This window comes from Parambassis ranga, chromosome 3 (genome assembly GCF_900634625.1).
Source record: "Parambassis ranga chromosome 3, fParRan2.1, whole genome shotgun sequence".
Lineage (NCBI taxonomy): Eukaryota > Metazoa > Chordata > Actinopteri > Ambassidae > Parambassis > Parambassis ranga.
The window spans coordinates 2,922,207-2,940,493 of record NC_041024.1 but is presented as its reverse complement, the minus strand read 5'-3'; the positions used below and the strand labels follow the sequence as shown (position 1 = coordinate 2,940,493).

The window sequence follows — 18,287 nt, the reverse complement described above, 5'->3', positions numbered from 1 at the left end:
GTCGTCCCTGTCTTGGATCTTATAATGGACACACTTGTAGCTTCTATTTTTGTCAACGTGCTCTGCACATCTGCATGAATGAATGATCTTTATTGTCATTATATACAGGCTACAATGAAATTCTGCAAGGCTTCGCTCTTAAGGGTTAAAGAACATCAGAATAGAATAGAATGTGCAATTGTAATGCAGGTATACAGTCTAAATTGGATTGCGCAATTTGGTATGAAATTATATGATATAGAAGAACAACAGTGTGCAATTTAAAAAGTAAAAAAAGCTCAAACTTGTGCAGAATCTGTCCCTTACAGCAGTGATATCTGTGTTATCTCTGGCACAGAGATGAGGGCAGGAAAGATTTCCTGTAGCGTTGACTGTGTGACAACGAAATTAAAATAAATTGCAAAGAAAAAGGTTTTATTCCTGAACCTGAGACTTATATCTTTACTACAGATACTGTAAAATAAGGATCATAATTTGTTTGTGCTTAGTGCATACAGCTCAATTATGGTGTGATGACGTAACAGAAGAAGACGCATGCTGTTATTATTATCTTGCTTGTTTGTTTTATTGTCACATCTTAGACCTATATGACGTTTTAAGTAGCAACACGCTTTGTTTGAACCTCCGGTATGCTGCTCCTATATATGGCGCTGGCTCGGTGTGACCACAGGCTCCTCAGCAAGACGCCTTTAAACCAGAGACACTGGCCGAGTTCTGCCGCTGTATTTGTTTTCATTCTGCAGAGCGGACCAATCACGGCTCAGGCTGGGAGGAGCCTGACCCGCCTCCCTCATAGCCACGCCCTCTATGTTCAAGGAACACCGCTTCATACATACACTGTTGTTAGCGACGTAGCCACTACGGCCAATTCCATTTTTTTTTGACGTTTTCCCACTTGCGGCCACTTTTTTTTTTTAAAACTCAACTCTTCGTCCCCGCTGGGTGAATGCACGTGTAGCGGAGCGCCGGTCGGGATTTGTTCCTCTGCGCTGTCAAGTTGTTGCTGGCGGCACTCGCTCGAGGTAAGTTAAACTAATGTTAGCTGGTTAGCAGGACTGGATGGAGGGGGGGTTGGTTGTTGTGCTAGCAAGTTAGCTAGCTGCTGCATAACCTTGCCGAACAGACCAAATAGCGAGCTAACAGCGGTTGCTTTTCTGTTTTGGCTGTGGCGTTTTTGTGTGTTTGTTGTTCCACTAGAAACGTGCGTTTTCAGTAGCGTAACTGTGTTAGCTTGCAGCGTCGACAAGCCTGCCAAGCTAGTCGTCACAGTGAAGCTAACCTAGCCTCACCATGAATTAGCTGACAGGCTAACGATAAGCAGGCTGACCTGACAACATATATTTTTAAGTTTGTTCTTGCCCTGTCAGATTTTTCTCCTCTGCTTTTGTGTGATGTGAAACTAACGATGCTGACAGTGAAGTCGTTTGTATGTCAAGTAAGATTTTTTGTCGAACTTCTGCCTGAACTTGTCGCTTATGCGACGTTAGGTTTAAGTGTGTTAGCATAATAGCTAGCTAGCTAGCGTTCTTCCTGTGCTAACCTCATATTAGCATGGGCAAAATTCTTTCACTGACCCTGCTCATTAATCTGACTTCCCTGATGCACCCATGTGTTACGAACTAAACAGCTGGTTGTGTTGTCGCGTTGTCAGCTGCAATTCGCCATAGTTGTTTTCTTTTCGACGTCTTCTACCCAAACACCAAGGGTAACGTCAGTTAGCCGACACGTTTAGCTCATCGGAAGCAGTTCACTGAGGACTTTTTTTTTTAGCGCTGATCCGCCTGTTAACTTAACAACACTGCTGAAGATGAGACCTTTTTTTAAATAAACTTGTTTGCCATATAACATAAAAGCTGGGACGAAAAGTCAACGTCAGCCATCAGACAAGCCAAAAGCGGTCAGCTCTACGAAAACGGATAGCGCTAAGCTTGGTGTTTGGTAGAGAGGGGGAGGGGGAAAGGCAGGGCTACAGCGAGCGAGAGACAGAGACAGCGCCTACATGCCTGTAAAAAAAAATGTTGGTTAATGGCTAAATGTTAGCTTTTTTTTAGCGCCATTCCACTAACTCCCTGATACTTTCCCCCTTTTTACTGTCTGTGGTACTTGCTTCGCGTTTCGGTAACGAGTATTTGAAGCTGGATATGCGACAGATATGCGACAGAGACCGGAGATCATTCGCTCAGCCGCCGTGTTTTCCGAAATAGGTGGCGCAGGGCAGCGAGGCACAATGTCTGCTGTCCGCTGACCGAGTCCAATGACGTCTGCTCAGGGAGCGTCCACAAATTACCTTTTAAGTCATCGTGGAATTTTATTCCACACAATATATTTTAAAAAAATTAGGGGGTTTAAAATTTGTAATGAGCTGTAACTTTGCATAGTTTCTAAATGACCAAATCAGGACTTACCAGGGCCGGTTCTAGACAGGCATGTATGAGGGGGCAGTCAGTCCCCCTGACCACTATAAGGTGGCGATCCCTCAGGGGAAACTGAAACATACACATTGAATAAATAAAATATCCTTAATCCAGATTTTATTCATCAACAACATAACATTTATCTGGATGGTCTCATTCTCAAAAACATTTAATCTAAAGTAAGTTTAAATTTACAAAACTAAAAGGTCTTATGAATAAAAACCAAATCTAAGTTAAACTAAAATATATAAAGCACAGCAGATAGGCTATAGATCATGTAATGTTTTCTTTTTTATTATTTGTTTGTTTTTATTTGTATTTTTTAAAGCACTCTACTCCTGTCTGTGGTTGTAAAGTACAACCACAGTCTCCTATTTCCCTTTGCAAAAACTTTCACATAAAATGGATGCATTGCAGTGTCTGTGTCCTGCTAGAGCTGGAGTGGAAATTAAGTAAGCTGGTTTTGTAGAAACTGCAGTGGCGATCTGAAACAGAACAGTCTGAGGCGGGGCTTTAGTAGGGCTCTGTCAGGCAGCGGCCATTTGTCTTCCGTCTGTCACACTCAGCGGACGTGGAAACGTCTCTGTGCTTGTTGTAGAGCTGGGAGCATGCTCCACGAGAACAAAGAACTTTCTCCTCACTCCCGAGGTGGCAAGAACAAGAAGTTCATTTCGGCGTGGAGTATTCACACTCCCCAAGATGCGTGTGTGCAGCTTCTTCAATGTCTTTCCTCTCCGTAACCACACTGAAACCTGTCACTACACCGTTAGACTACGTGTTGACTCATTTAATACAGATGCTGATTGGATGTTTACTCAGGGTGTGTGTGTGTGTGTGCTCTGCAGCCTGTGAATACACACAGCGGACGGACAGACATGAGGGAACGCAAATAAAAAGTGCCCCTTCTTGTCGGATTTTTCCGCTACCAATGATAATTTTGTCAACGCGTAATATATTAATTTTGTGAGTATATTAACATGTGCTTTCTCAACTTCTAAAGATTTGATTTGAGGGGGCAATTCCCCCTCGTACCCCTGCCTAGAACCGGCCTCGGGCCTTACTCTCTTGGAAATTATGTCATCTTCAAGGAAATACTTCAGAACAACGGCCATATTACTCTTTTATTAGTTTGATTTCCATTGCTAGGCAATCAAACTTTTGTTATTCACCCTCTTTCTTCTTCTTTTTTATTCTTCCGTACATTTTTTGGTGCAGCGTATCTTCAGCATACATTGATCGATTTCAGCCATTCAACTATCAAAATGTTCATCTCCAAATGCCAAATGTATCTCCTCCTACAAATTTCAAGCTACAGACTCCATGTTAGTCTTAAAACGCTCATTAGATGCTGCTCTATCAAACTTGTATTCAGAATCTTCTAATTCAGAATCGTTTCCGCACGCCAGGCCCTCAAAGTTGGAGTGGTTTTTGAGGTCTCCTCTGTTGTTACCATGGTGACAGGCTGACACACAGAGGCATACAAAGCTCTGAATTGCTCTGATTCTCCAGCAATTCGGAGCAATCCTTCACACCAGCGTTCACAGCAATGCTTCAGCTGCAGCAATCGAACTTGCATTTTCTTCAGGAAATGCCCTTTTCTAGTTGTTATGATTTAATTTGTATACTATGTTTTATAATGTCAAAGAGGATTTTCTGCATCTTTGAGGTTCAATAAAGTTTAGTAAACAAAATAAACCTTTCCACGTAAATACGCGCAGACTGTACACAGAACCACAGGCACATTTCACATATTATAATGTCAAATTAGGTGTAAAGTCACCATAACATGGTTAAGTAAAGGTTAAAGAAGCCATGGTGTCTTGATAAATACTTAGTCGTGACTAAATTATAGGTTCTGTTGGTAAAATAATTTTTTTTTAAGTTATAAATACATTTTTGGATGTGTGATGGATATATGTATCTAATAATGGGATTATAATTTCTCACTGAGTTACATAAGGGTTCACTGTTGTAACACGTTGTGCCTTTTGAAACACGGTCCCTAACCACCTGCCACAACCACTCTGCAGAACGATGTCAGCATGTTAGGGGCTGTAGTGAAAAAGCATTTTGTTCACTGGTTAAATCGTGATTATAAGTTCTTTTTTTAAATTAAAAATAAATTGATATTGTTGGGAGTTGGGAGAATGATTTGTCAAATTATTGCCATGGTAGTAAATGGTTAATAATAGGTCTGGATTGTGTACAGGTCTTGTTGCATAGTTTACAGGGAATCTCTTTTATAAATCTTTTATATTTTCTTTGCCTTCCACAGCTTAAATTAGTTCAGTATTGTTGAAAGACGAACAAGTGGCAGCAGCTTGTTAATTGTCCGTGTGTGTTTGCCCACTTTAGCCCCTTTGAGCATGTGTATACAATGAAGAGGCGTGCCGAGGACCAGGAACCAATATTTGCGCCCCAGCAGCAAAAGCAGTCACGTCGTCCAGCAGTTCAAGGTATTACAGAGACCTTGCAGCACCGGGCCCTTGCCCCGGCCCCTACTGTAATAGAGGCACCCGCAGACAACATGCAGCCATCAAGTGGCATACAGTATTCCCTCCCTCAAGGCTACCAGGTATGACAGTGTCAGTGGATAGATGTAGTCTTACTAAATGCTAAATGCTAAATTTCTGGTATATTTTCTCCTTAAAGGTGGCCACAATGCCTCAGAGCACAAGTGGACATGCACACACCGCTGCTCAGCATGTTGCCCCCCATGCTCACAGTTTAGCCCTTCAGTCACAGGGCCCTACGGTGGTCCAGGGTCACGTGCATCCACCCGCACATGTGACCCAAGGGCAGCAGCAGTTTCAGCGACTGAAGGTGAGGACAGAAAATACTACCTTTGCATACGGCGGTTGTATAATTTTGAGTCGGGGTGTACTCTAATATTTATTTTTTTTGCAGGTTGAAGATGCTTTGTCTTATCTAGATCAAGTCAAGCTGCAGTTTGGGAATCAGCCACAAGTTTATAACGATTTCCTTGATATAATGAAAGAGTTCAAGTCACAGAGGTGAGTTCTGATTTCTAACCAGTTTCCAGAAAATGATTCCAATAAAGTGCGTAACATGTTTATTATTTCTGTTATTACAGCATTGACACTCCAGGTGTCATCAACCGCGTGTCCCAGCTTTTCAAGGGCCACCCAGACCTCATTATGGGTTTTAACACTTTCCTGCCACCCGGATATAAGATTGAAGTTCAAACCAATGATCTAGTCAATGTGACCACGCCAGGTCAGATCCATTACATCACCCCGCATGGTGTTTCTGTTCAGACCATCCCTGTTAGTGGAGCCTCCAGCCAGCCTGCGAGCCACCCCCAGCAGCATCAGAGCCTGCCGCAGGCTGGCTCACATACTACTACTACTACTACTACTACTACCACCCGACCCATGCCTAGCCAGCCTGCTCCAAACAAAACCACCAAGGTAAAAAAAAAAAATATTTGCCATTTACTTGTCGTAGGTTACCAAGCCTAGTGGCATTACAGGAAATGATCGTTGAGCTAATGTTTAAATGTGTGCATTTTTATGTTCTGCTCCACAGCCCGTTCAGTCTCCGGCCCATACACCCACCAGCCAGCCAAATCCATCCATCCCATCTTATGCCTCACCTCGCTCGCCTTCAGTCCAGTCCCACACTCCTGTCAGCAGCACGCCATCCAGTGGACCCCCTCTCCAGAACAACCAGCCTGTGGAGTTCAACCATGCTATAAATTACGTCAACAAGATCAAGAGCCGTTTCCAAGGTCAGCCAGACATCTACAAAGCCTTCCTGGAAATCCTGCACACCTATCAGGTACGGAAAGGCACAGCAGTGAAAGCCGGTGAATGATGATTGTATAAAACGGGAACTTACCTCTGGTTTTTGTTTATCAAAACTTTAATCTTTTCCAGAAGGAGCAGCGGAATGCTAAAGAGGCAGGAGGTAACTACATCCCAGCACTGACTGAGCAGGAGGTGTATACCCAGGTGGCGAGACTTTTCAAGAACCAGGAGGACCTGCTTTCAGAGTTTGGACAGTTCCTGCCCGATGCAAACAGCTCAGTGGTAAGTCACTGTACTTGCACAGTGTAAGCTGGATGTTACTTAAATGAGCCAACTAAAACCTCTTTTTCTAGATTATCTTTTATGGAGTCTCAAGAAAAATTATTATTACTAAGTATTTTCATGACCATAAGGCGCACCTAAATGTCTAACATTTTCTCAAAAGTCGGCCGTGCGCCTTATAATTCGGTGCATCTTGTGTATGGGTTGAGTACCAGACACAGGGACGTGATACGTAAACTACGTACGCTGGCAGCAATTCACCAACGCTAAGGTACAGCTCCCGGCAGGTATATTACCGGTATGCTGCAAAACAATATCATCTTTTACTATAACTACAACTACAACTACGGACCCCCCAGGACGGCACCAGTAAAGAGACTTGCTTACGAGGCGCAATTGAAGCTGCTGGCGATCAGTTATGCGGTTGCAAATGGAAATAGAGCAGCTGCGAGGGAATTCAGCATCAATGAATCGATGGTTCGGAAGTGGAGGAAGCAGGAAAACGAACTGCGGCAAGCAAAGAAAATGCTTTGGCAACAAAGCGAGGTGGCCACAGTTAGAAGACCGACTCGAGCAACGGATCGTTGAACAAAGAACTGCGGGGAGAAGCGTCTCTACAGTCACCGTTCGACTGAAGGCAGCAACGATAGCACAGGACATGGATATCGAACACTTTAAACGAGGTCCGTCTTAGTGCTTTCATTTTATGAAAAGGCGTCATCTCTCGATCCGCACAAGGACTACCGTGGCGCAGCAACTTCCAGCGGATTATAAAGAAAAGCTGGCCAAGATAACGGGGACCAGCACTGTATCAATACGGACCACGGGGCACGAGAAGTCAGCGTTCACTGTTGTTCCCGGTTGCCATGGCAATGGACAGAAACTTCCTCCGATGGTGATTTTTAAGCGGAAGACGGTGCCTAAAGAACAGTTTCCAGCAGGAGTCGTCATTAAAGCAAATCAAAAGGGCTGGATGGACGGGGAGAAAATGGGAGAGTGGCTCAGGGAGGTTTGCGTAAAGAGACCGGGTGTTTTTTTTTCCACGTATCACCCTCGCTGCTGATCTGCGACGCCATTGCGCGCCCATCTCACCGCTGGTGTAAAAAACCAAGTGAAGCAGATGAATTCGGAACTTGCCGTTATCCCGGGAGGGTTAACCAAAGAACTCTGACCGCTGGATATCGGAGCAAACAGGGCGTTTAAAGTTAAGTTGCGAGCGGCGTGGGAGCGATGGATGGCAGACGGCGAGCACAGTTTTACCAAGACTGGGAGGCAGTGCCGGGCAAGTTACGCCACCATATGCGAGTGGATTGTGGACGCATGGGCTCATGTTTCTGCATTGACTTCTTGTTCGAGCTTTTGTGAAAGCTCCACTTTAAACTCGATGTTTTTGTCCCGTTGCCTTTTTATTTACGTACTGGTATGTTATCTTACAATACGGTGCGCCTTGTGTATGTGCTGAGGACAGAAATAGACCCCGTAACTGACACTGCGCCTTATAATGCGCCTTATGGTCGCGAAAATACGGTAGTTACACACATTTTCTTCCTCTTAATTTCATTACCTCTCTGTGGTAAGATTATGCTGTGCCCTTCCCTTTTCAGCTGCTGGGCAAAACCACACCAGACAGGGCAGACTCGGTCCGCAATGATCATGGCGGGACAGTCAAGAGACCCTTACTGAACAACAAGCAGAGGCTGAGCCAGAACGGCCTGCCCCTCAAGAGACCTGCAGGAGTGGGTGCCACACCGCTCGTCAAGGTACATGTTACACCCACCTCTCTCTCTCTGAACTATTTGGGAGCCTGCAAGTCTGATTTTTTTTTTTAACTTTGCAGAAGAAACCCAAAATAATGGGGAAGGAGCATGGCACGGCCGAAGCCAGCAAACACAGCACCAGCACAGAAACCATGTTTTTTGAGAAGGTCAGTATCCTTATACTCACTATTTATTGTTTTAAATCCTGCAGCAACCATATCAAGACAATTATTTTTTGATTATCAAAGAGAAGTTTACCAGCTCTGCTGTTTTTTTTTCATCACTGGAAACACCTCGAACAGGTGAGGAAGGCTCTGCGGAGCTCCGAGGCTTACGACAGCTTCCTGCGGTGTCTGCACATCTTCAACCAGGAAGTCATTTCACGCACCGAGCTTGTCAAGTTGGTCATCCCCTTTCTCGGGTGAGTTCAAACGTCTTCAACTTCAACCCGGTGCAACTTCTTATGTGTTTATTTACATTTGTATGTGTGTTCTGTGTGATTGTGACAGAAAATTTCCAGAGCTTTTCACGTGGTTTAAAAACTTCCTGGGCTACCGAGAGTCCAGTCATGGGGAGTCGAGCCATGCAGAGAGCTTACCCAAGGAGCGGGCGACAGAAGGCATCGCCATGGAGATCGATTACTCTTCCTGCAAGAGGCTGGGGGCCAGCTACAGAGCACTGCCGAAGAGCTACCAGCAGCCCAAGTGCTCAGGAAGAACAGCACTGTGCAGAGAGGTGAGTCACTGCAGGAAGAGTATTTTATAACACTAGGTCATTTCTTTCTGTCGATCACGTATTTGACTTGGAACTAGCAGTAGGAATTGATGTTGGGTTTATTTCATCACAAACTTTACCCCGTTCTGTCGGTGTTAGTTACCTTTGCGAGTGTTTTCATGTGAATGCGTGTTTAGAATTTTATTTTAAACTTTAATGTCCTGTTGCAGGTTTTGAATGACACATGGGTGTCGTTTCCATCATGGTCTGAGGATTCCACTTTCGTGAGCTCCAAGAAGACTCAATATGAGGAGCACATATACAGAGTTGAGGATGAGCGCTTTGAGGTGAGGAAACACCCCCCTCATCCACTCGCACCTAAAATAAAACCGACAGCCATAAGTCAGTAACTTTTCACTGCGATTGCTTTGTGTTTAGATGGATGTTGTGCTGGAAACCAACCTCTCCACAATACGAGTCCTGGAGAGTGTTCAGAGGCGACTTTCTCGCATGTCGGCCGAGGAGCAGCTGCGCTTCAAGCTGGACAACACGCTGGGCGGCACCTCTGAGGTCATTCACCGTAAAGCCATCCAGAGGATATACGGAGACAAAGCCCACGACATCGTCGATGGCCTCAAGAGAAACCCTGCTGTCTGTGTCCCAGTCGTGCTGAAAAGGTAAGAGTCTGACAATTATCGGTAGTCCGTCTGTTTTTTGTTTTTAGGGCCCGAGCACCGAATGGTGCAAGAGCCCTATTGAAACCCTTAGGATTATTATCCCCTCCCCCCCATTTGATCGCATTTTTGGGGGCCTTAACATGCCCAAAAACTCACCAAACTCACCCCCAATGCGTAGCCCCTCTGGCCGGTTTGACACAGGATTATGAAAATTGGCACACATATGTATCACCTCAAGATGCACAAAAAAGTCTCTGGGGACCCCCCCCTCCAAACCCAACAGGAAGTCCGCCATTTGTGGCCATTTTTGGCGATGTGTGACCCTGCTGCAAAACTTTTCACGCCTCGCATACTTCATCCAATTGAGCTGAAATTCACTGTGTCCACTTAGGACACCATAGGGAATAGACGCATTCCAAAACTCTTACAAAAGTATTACGGTGTGGTGGGGGCGTGGCCTCAAAGTTGACCATTCGCCATTACAAAGAAACACTGTATTTTCTGCAGTACCACCAACATACTTCATGCAATGTGGACAAAATCTTACAGTACTGCTATGGACCCGAGAACAGAACAGATATATATGCTAATAGGATGATATGGTCATAGTGCCACCTACTGGCAGCAGGAAATTTCTGTTGTAAACGTGTGTGTACGTGTGTACGTCTGGGATGGCCCTGCGGATCGCAAGGTGCGCTAGGGCCCGCAATGCTGCTGGCAGCTTTGATTTTTTTTATAAGATTTGGCTCAGATCAGCTGTGTTTTTAACTCTTTCAGGTTAAAAATGAAGGACGAGGAGTGGAGAGATGCCCAGAGAGAGTTCAACAAAATCTGGGATGAACAGAATGAAAAGTATTACCTGAAGTCACTGGACGTCCAAGGCATCAACTTCAAGCAGAACGACACCAAAGCGCTGCGCTCAAAGACACTGCTTAACGAAATCGAGATATTATATGACGACGTAAGGATTTTTGTTTTACTTATATCGATAACGTAAATATACAAAAACTAAATGGCTCATTGCAGATGCATCAAAATGGAAAATTATTATAGTAGTGAACTTGATTCTGTATTCAGCCTATTTACTCCTGTCTGTGTCCTTTAGCAGCAAGAGCGAGCATCCGAGGACACTGCTGCGCCGCCGCCAAGCGGCCCACACATGACCCTGGCCTACGAGGACAGCCAGATCCTGGAGGACGCTGCTGCCCTCATCATCCACCATGTCAAAAGGCAGGTGGGCATCCAGAAAGAAGACAAGTGCAAGATCAAACAGATAATCCACCACTTCATCCCTGACCTGCTGTTTGCACGGCGAGGTGAGCTCTCTGACGTGGAGGAGGAGGAGGAAGAGGAGGAGGAGGAGGAAGAAGACGTGGAATTGGATCAGGATGGCCCCAAAAAGCACAATGGTCTTCCAGGCCGCAGCCCGTCAAAGTCCAAGCTCCTCTTTAGCAACACTGCAGCTCAGAAGCTGCGGGGCACAGACGATGCCTATAACATGTTCTTCGTGAACAACTACTGGTATGTCTTCCTTCGTCTTCACCACTTCCTCTGCTCCCGTTTGCTGCAAATTTATAAGCAAGCCGAGAAACAGATAGATGAAGATGCCCGTGAGCAAGAGTGGGAGAAGGAAGTGTTGGGAGTGAGAAAGGAGAAAAGTGAAAATCCAGCAATCCAACTGAAGATGAAGGAGCCAAGTAAGTGAGAGGAAGTTTTGCCATATTTCACCACGCTGTTGTTTTCCCCCCATTAAACCTGTTCTGTGTCTGCAGTGGATGTCGACGTGGAGGACTACTACTCTGTGTTTTTGGAAATGGTACGCAATCTTTTGGATGGGAACATGGAGTCTGCTCAGTACGAAGACTCCCTGAGGGAGATGTTTACTATCCATGCCTACGTAGCCTTCACAATGGACAAACTCATCCAGAGCATCGTCCGGCAGGTCAGCACACTTCAGTCAATCAGCTGCTTCCATATCTAAGTCTATCGAGCAAAGGAGCAACACACTTGAGTGGCGGTCTGATTGTTCTGTTTTTGTTTTCCAGCTCCAGCACCTTGTCACTGATGATGTATGTGTGCGTGTAACCGATATGTACCTGAGTGAAAGTGCCAATAAAGCCACAGGGGGCACGCTGTCCACACAGAGCTCCAGGGCCCCAGCTGAGGGGGTTTACCAGCGCAAAGCAGAGCAGCTCATGTCCGACGACAACTGCTTCAAGGTACTAAACGTCCAGAAAGAAGCTAGAAGATGCTTAATACTTAAGAAGATATTTAACTTGCTTGCTTTTCTTTTGCAGCTGATGTTCGCAAAGAACCGAGGATCTGTCAGTCTGGCAGTAGAGCTGCTGGACAACACAGAAGAGGAGAACTCTGACGAGCCAGCGGACGCAGAAGTAAGATTCAGTAGTCTATTTGTAAATAGTACTGTTGTGAATATTTTTTTTTGAGGCTGGAGAAAATTGTGTTGTAATAGGCTGTTAATCACTGAGGTTTATAACACAGGAGAAGAAACTGCAGGCAGCAGGATGCCATGACGACCAATCAGAGTCATGTGTACAACATGTGGAATAACTTTTGATCACGATTTATTTATTTATTTATGCAAGATATTCTAATGTCATCATTATATGTATTGATCTCTACGTGTTATTTTTAATAATATTTAAAAAAAATAATAATAATATAATTATATTAATATTATTATTATTATTATTAATAATTACATTATTATTATTAATAATATTAATAATTATTATTGTTTTAATAATATTTTTAATAAACCTGCGTTAGCAGTCAAATGCTCCAACCTTTCTTCAGCATGTCTGTATGCTATTGTAAATCCCATTCATGTTCTTCTTCTCTGTCCTCCATAGATGTGGTCAGACTACGTGGACAGATACCTAAACTCAGATTCTACGTCCCCAGAGCTGCGTGAGCATCTGGCCCAGAAGCCTGTGTTCCTCCCCAGGTGAGGCTCCAGCCATGTCTCCCTCTTGTCTCTACATACTTTTAAGCTTCTGTCCAGAGGCTCTAGTCAGCCGAGTAGCCGCTCCACTGTTCACAGGCCAAAACCAGCTGCCCAATACAACTCTTTTTTTTTTCTCTCTCTCTCCAGAGATGTAGAAACAGTGGCACATCTGCAAAGGTCTGACTTTTACAAAGAGTTTTCCTGATCACATAAAAAAAAAAATGTGGGTTAAAAAAAAGCTCTGCCTTTTTTTAAGTAAGAGACAAACCTCAAAGGGATGTGGAGGTCAGGGAAGTCTGTTCAACGTCTTTCAGCTGTAAACTCAGTTCACAGACTTCGGTGTCTGACCTCTGGAAGATTGCACTTTACACAGTCGTCTTTTTAAAAGATTTATTTATTCACCAATTCAGTTCCTTTTTAATAGGAATTTTATTTATTATTAGTCGAGTTTTTTAAGATGGTTTTGGCTTGATTGTGAGTTTAGAATTTTCACCTACAAGGAATTATGGTTTGATCATTTAGATTGTATTGGAATTTAAATTAGAATTGTGTAAGAGCGAAAGTCAATGATTGCGCAAAAAAAAAAACCAAAAAAAAACAAATGGGTTCCACCTTTTTTTGTCATTTTTTCTTTTCTGCTGTGTCTTTAACTGAAAGATTTTTAGGAGAGGATAGAGGAAGTGCTGGTTTTCCTTTTCTACCTTATCATAACCCCCTTGTTTATGACTGTATCCAGATCAGATGGTCCTGTATGTGACTTAAATCATTGTTTGCAAACTGTAAATGTTCAAATTGTCTGTTATGTTTGTGACCATTTCCAGTGGAAACAGTGCACTCCCGTTGCAACTTTTTTTTGTTGTTGTTGGTGAGAATTTTTTTGTTCTACTGGTTTGACAGAGATTAGTGCTCATAGTTTTTTTTTTCTTTAAAAAAAAAAAAACAAAACAACTCTGGTCCAGCACATTATCTGCAACACTTGTACAGAGGAGTAGGATTTGTAAATAAAATGATTGTCTAAATTGTATGTTCACATGTCGGTGTATTTCTTTCTTGACACCTCAGAGCTGTGCGTGGAGACGTGGCTGCGTCCGCTCTGTGTCTTAAACCCTCCGGATGAGTGTTGCACATGAAACCCGCCTGTCGTTTGTGTTTTTGTTTTATGTTATTTTATTTTTTTTGAGATGGCTGTCCATTACCATAAACATTTCAAAAAGTATTTTTTCAAAAAACACAACAAAAATATCGCTCTTATTTAACCCACTGCATACATCTATGATTTATCAGTGGGCTCACTCACGTTTTGTGGTTTTTTATTTTTTTTTAATTTCATCCAATCTATGAGAGGTCAGCAGCACATGAGGTCAAAAAGAACAAAAATCTGAAATGGCAGTGAAATTCCAGCAGTTTCTTTTCCAGCTGTGTTTCATCTCATGATCATAACATTGTTGGTGAGAGTATGTGAAAGCTCATATTTTTGGATTGGTCAGGCAGCAATTCTATTGATTTAGTGTTGTGTCTCTTAACAGTTTCTTTACTTGAAATTGGCCTCACTGTCATGTCTTTTAAGTGGAGCCCTGAATGCAAAAAAAAAAAAAAAATGCTTCATGGTTTCAGTCCTCGCTCACCTGTACCCTCTGTGGTAAGTACACATTTAAAACTTTCATTCAGGTGGGGTGAATAACTGCATTTCTATTACCTGCACAAAATCATGGAGATCAATGTGACTGTGCAACGGAAGTGCACTGTGCAGAAATATTATGACTGCTGCCTCTGCTGCTCTTATAGATCCACATTTCCCACGAATGATTTGACTCCCTAACTAATTAACCCTCGGTGAGTTGCAATGCATGGGTTTAAAAAGAATTGTTTTAAAGGGACAGTCCTCTCAAATATGATTAAAACTGCTCTCAGACTTGCTTATTCTCATGTGTATTGTGATTGTGACCACATAAACTTTAAGGCTTGCACAGAACACAGATATTCTGTATAGGTGTGATGCACTCTTTAATGTGTGGGGTAATCAGGAGATTTTTTTTTTGTGTGTTGTTTACGATTGTCCATCTCTTCTGGCCCCTCAGGAATTTGAGACGGATTAGAAAGTGCCAGAGAGGATGGGAGCAGCTGCAGCAGGACCGAATGACGAAGGGCTCCTCAGACAAGTCGCAGGACGGCAGCAGTGAGCTGAAGATGGAGTGTATGTTCAAGCTGAACTCCTACAAGATGGTGTACGTCTGCAAGTCCGAGGACTACATGTACAGGCACACAGCACTGACACGGGCTCATCAAGTAAGTACAGACAGACTCATACAATAAATGTCCACTTAAAGGTAGGGTAGGAGATTTTGAAAACTCAGTGAGAGTCAGCCAGAATTCGAAAGTAAACACACGCCCCTTTCTCTCGAGCTCACCCCGAAGCCACGCCTCCCAACCAGTCTGACGTCGGCCATCATGCACGTACCTCTCTGGTGCGCGCAGAGCAGGAAGAGAGTGACAACCAGCCAACTCTACGTGCAGGGGCGCCTCGCAGGATTGGCTGATGTTTTTAGTGTTTTATAGCTTCCACAGATGATTCACATTTTTCTGCCAAACTAATCGGTGAAAACTACACAGCCCCTCTGATGACATGGTAAAAAAATAAATAAATCGTGGCCATGAAATAGTTCATTTGTTTGCACGAAATACTACTTTGTGGCCATGAATTAGTGTTGTTATTGACAGGGCATGGGAGCAGGCTGCCCGACCAGGGAGCACCTTTCCCAGGCAGCAGGGAGCAGTCAGTGTCCCTCTCTGGGGAAATGTGCTGGAGCATGGGGAAGCTCCAAGAGCGCATGGGAGTGGGTGCCCAGCCAAGACGCCCCCTCTCCGGGCAGCAGGGATCAATCAGTATCCCTCTCCCTGTCCATGTCGCTTTAACTCCTGCCCGGGCCAGGGACAGGGAGAGGGACGATCATTGCTCCCTGCTGCCCGGGGAGGCATGCGTCCGAGGCAGGACACCCCACTACCCTGCACTCTTGAAGCTCTCCAGCGTTCCAGCACGTTCCCCAGAGAGGGACGCTCATTGCTGCCCGGCCCGGGCATTACAAATTAGTATTTTGTGCACATATTTCGTGGCCTCCTTGGAAAACAGACTATCTGCTTAAATTATAAGCAGCCGGACTCAATGGTGACAGAACTTAACAAGGAGAGGTCCATGAACACTCACATGTCGCCCGGAATCAGGTTTACTGACAATTATCTGCACCTGAAATTGATGCCAGGAAAATACAGGATTCAAAGCCTGAAGGCTACAAAAACCTTAAAGATGTCACGTAGTCGGGGTGTAGAGGGTCATTGTTTTTTTTCTGAAACAAACACAGTGTTACTAGTAATTAATATTCATTTATTTCCATCTTTGTACAGGAAATATACATGTTTCATCATTACTTAGGAAATGTGTGTGTGTGTTATTAGAGCCTATATAATGATAATAATAGAGGCAACATTTAAAGGTCTCAGATTTCTTCTTTAATCCGTTTGAACAGTCAGTCACAAAAACAGCTTTTCACCTGTTTAGATGATTGGTGGGTGTGACTGCAGTGACCGCTACGTGCTGTGATATTGTGATATCAGCGCCTGGACCGCTACAAAACACGGTTAAAGTAAAATAGTATGAACTTGCAGCAGGTTATGTATATTATTATTTAATTCAAAGACCTAATGCAAACAGTGCAGTCTACAGAATCATTATCGTTCATATAGCACTGATTATTGGTGTGAATGGACCTTTAAACAATAGAAGCGCCTTTGTTGTCGTTTCTCCTGCTGAGTTGTGCTGTTCTGTTCTTTCAGTCCCACCAGCGAGTGAACACACGCCTGCACCGACGCTTCCACTCCTGGCTGGACACCTGGGCCAAGGAGCACGTGACCAGCGACATGGCTGCCGACAGCCGCAAGTGGCTGATGGGAGACGGACTTGAAGGTCTAGTGCCCTGCACCACCACTTGCAACCCAGAGGTCCTCCATTATCTCACCGTTAACAAGTACCGGGTGAAGTACAAAACACTGTAATGTCTCCACAAACTTTTAACGGCAGTCCTTCACACGACAAACTGCCAGCGATGAATTCTCCACCCTGCCGTTACTGGATTCAGTTGCCAACACTTTCGGGTCGTCGGTCCGATTTTTTTGCACATGATTCAGGAGCGTATGTTCACAAGTGTTCACAATAAATAAATGGAAGTTCTGCCAGAGTAACCGAATATTAAATGTAGTTTTTTTTATATATATATAAATGGAGGAAACGCTTCTCTGCGGTGATTTTCACAACTAAAACGCAGCAGCTTCACAGTGAAACAAGGAAAAAATTGTTTTACAGAAACACAGCAACCTCATCTGTTCTCTTTATAGGTAGCAAGAACACGTACCCGTTACCTCTGTGAGCTCGGGCTCGGAGCTTAACCCGGCTTCCAGCTACAGACTTGTATAACCTGTGAATGTTTTTCCCCTTTTGTTGGTAAAGGTGCACTAATGCACTGTAGAATATATATATATATATGTAGATATATATTCAATATGGATGGCGGCTGCTGGGTAGATGCTCGGCGTCAGTTTGATGCCATCAGTGAGAACAGTAACTTATGATCGCCCACTTTGTGTAAATATGTTGTTTATACTTAGACTTTTTTAATGCGATGTCTTCGATGTGTAGCGTACGTTAACAAACAGTATCGACCTTTAGCTAGAGGCTGCAGAGGATTTTATTAAGAAAATGCAAACTTTTGATTTTTATTTTTTTTTAACCAAAGGATGTCAAATCAGCAAGCTTCTTCTTTTTTTTTTTTAGTTCGTGGTCTGTTGAACAAATGTCCCTCTTTTTAGTAGACCTTAAACGTGATTGGACCCCGTGTGTTTCTACCCTGGCATCAGCATCACTTGTTGTTTTAAGATGACTGAATGTAGCTTTCTCCCCGTGAAAGTACGGTATATATTGTATGTCATCAAAGTACTGAATCCGGTACTTTCAGATTTTTTTTTCATGTATTGAAAGTTTGCGGATCTGTCGGACAGATTCGGCAGCGTCACGGCGAACCGAGGGAAACTCCTCCCGAGTTTCATCCATGTTTTCATGGTCAGTGTTTGTCGACTGGCTGATGTTTAGTAGGTCTGAATGTCAGCCATGTGTAAAGATCAAGAAAAAACGAGCAATAATTCCTTCAGTCGTTTATATCTCTTGCTGAAATGCAAATTTGAATGTTGACGCCCTTCAGATAGGGATTATGGCCTTTTCCGCTCTACAGTTTAACACAAACGGAACTGGCCGTGTAGATATTATAGGTTAGGGTTAGATGGAGTATGGATATCCATCACACTAAATGCTGGAAAAGTGTGTTGTATGTTAGAAATACACACACATAATATGAGCAATGAGAGCTTCTTTTTTAAAACATACGTTCATTAAAGAGCGTCCCACAGCTGCCTGTGCAACACGTACCCGAGCTCCATTTTAAAGGCAGCGCCCACTTCAACGTAACCAGCCGCAGACAATCTGGGAACAGTTTATAAGCCCGGGTTTCATTTCGATATTTACTGTGTTTAATATGGAGTACCACAGAGGAGCTGATTGTACATAAACACATGGTTTGTACCTCGTTTATTGTGTCTCTTTTTGTGACTTTTAAGATGTTGTACATGAGTGTTAGTATGGTGTTTGGCATTAAAATATCCCT

The 18,287-nt window shown here is 43.7% G+C and overlaps 1 protein-coding gene across 3 annotated transcripts; it reads left to right on the top strand.

Annotated features, from left to right (window-relative positions):
- The first annotated feature begins 820 nt into the window (after positions 1-820).
- LOC114433014 (paired amphipathic helix protein Sin3a-like) lies at positions 821-18,281 on the top strand. 3 transcript variants are annotated; one of them, XM_028401233.1, is made up of 21 exons: positions 821-1,022; positions 4,770-4,989; positions 5,067-5,237; positions 5,322-5,428; positions 5,509-5,845; positions 5,964-6,215; positions 6,314-6,466; positions 8,071-8,226; positions 8,304-8,390; positions 8,526-8,644; positions 8,733-8,958; positions 9,168-9,284; positions 9,376-9,614; positions 10,392-10,575; positions 10,723-11,311; positions 11,387-11,556; positions 11,660-11,833; positions 11,912-12,007; positions 12,488-12,582; positions 14,661-14,868; positions 16,411-18,281. In XM_028401233.1, the coding sequence occupies exons 2-21, from the start codon at positions 4,792-4,794 to the stop codon at positions 16,627-16,629; spliced, it is 3,897 nt and encodes a 1,298-aa protein (XP_028257034.1). In that variant the 5' UTR covers positions 821-1,022; positions 4,770-4,791; the 3' UTR covers positions 16,630-18,281. The 3 variants fall into 3 exon arrangements, with proteins under 3 accessions (XP_028257034.1, XP_028257032.1, XP_028257035.1); XM_028401231.1 differs by having other exon boundaries at positions 10,720-11,311; positions 16,411-18,279; XM_028401234.1 differs by lacking the exons at positions 14,661-14,868; positions 16,411-18,281 and adding an exon at positions 12,730-13,606 and having other exon boundaries at positions 10,720-11,311.
- The last annotated feature ends 6 nt before the right edge of the window (positions 18,282-18,287 follow it).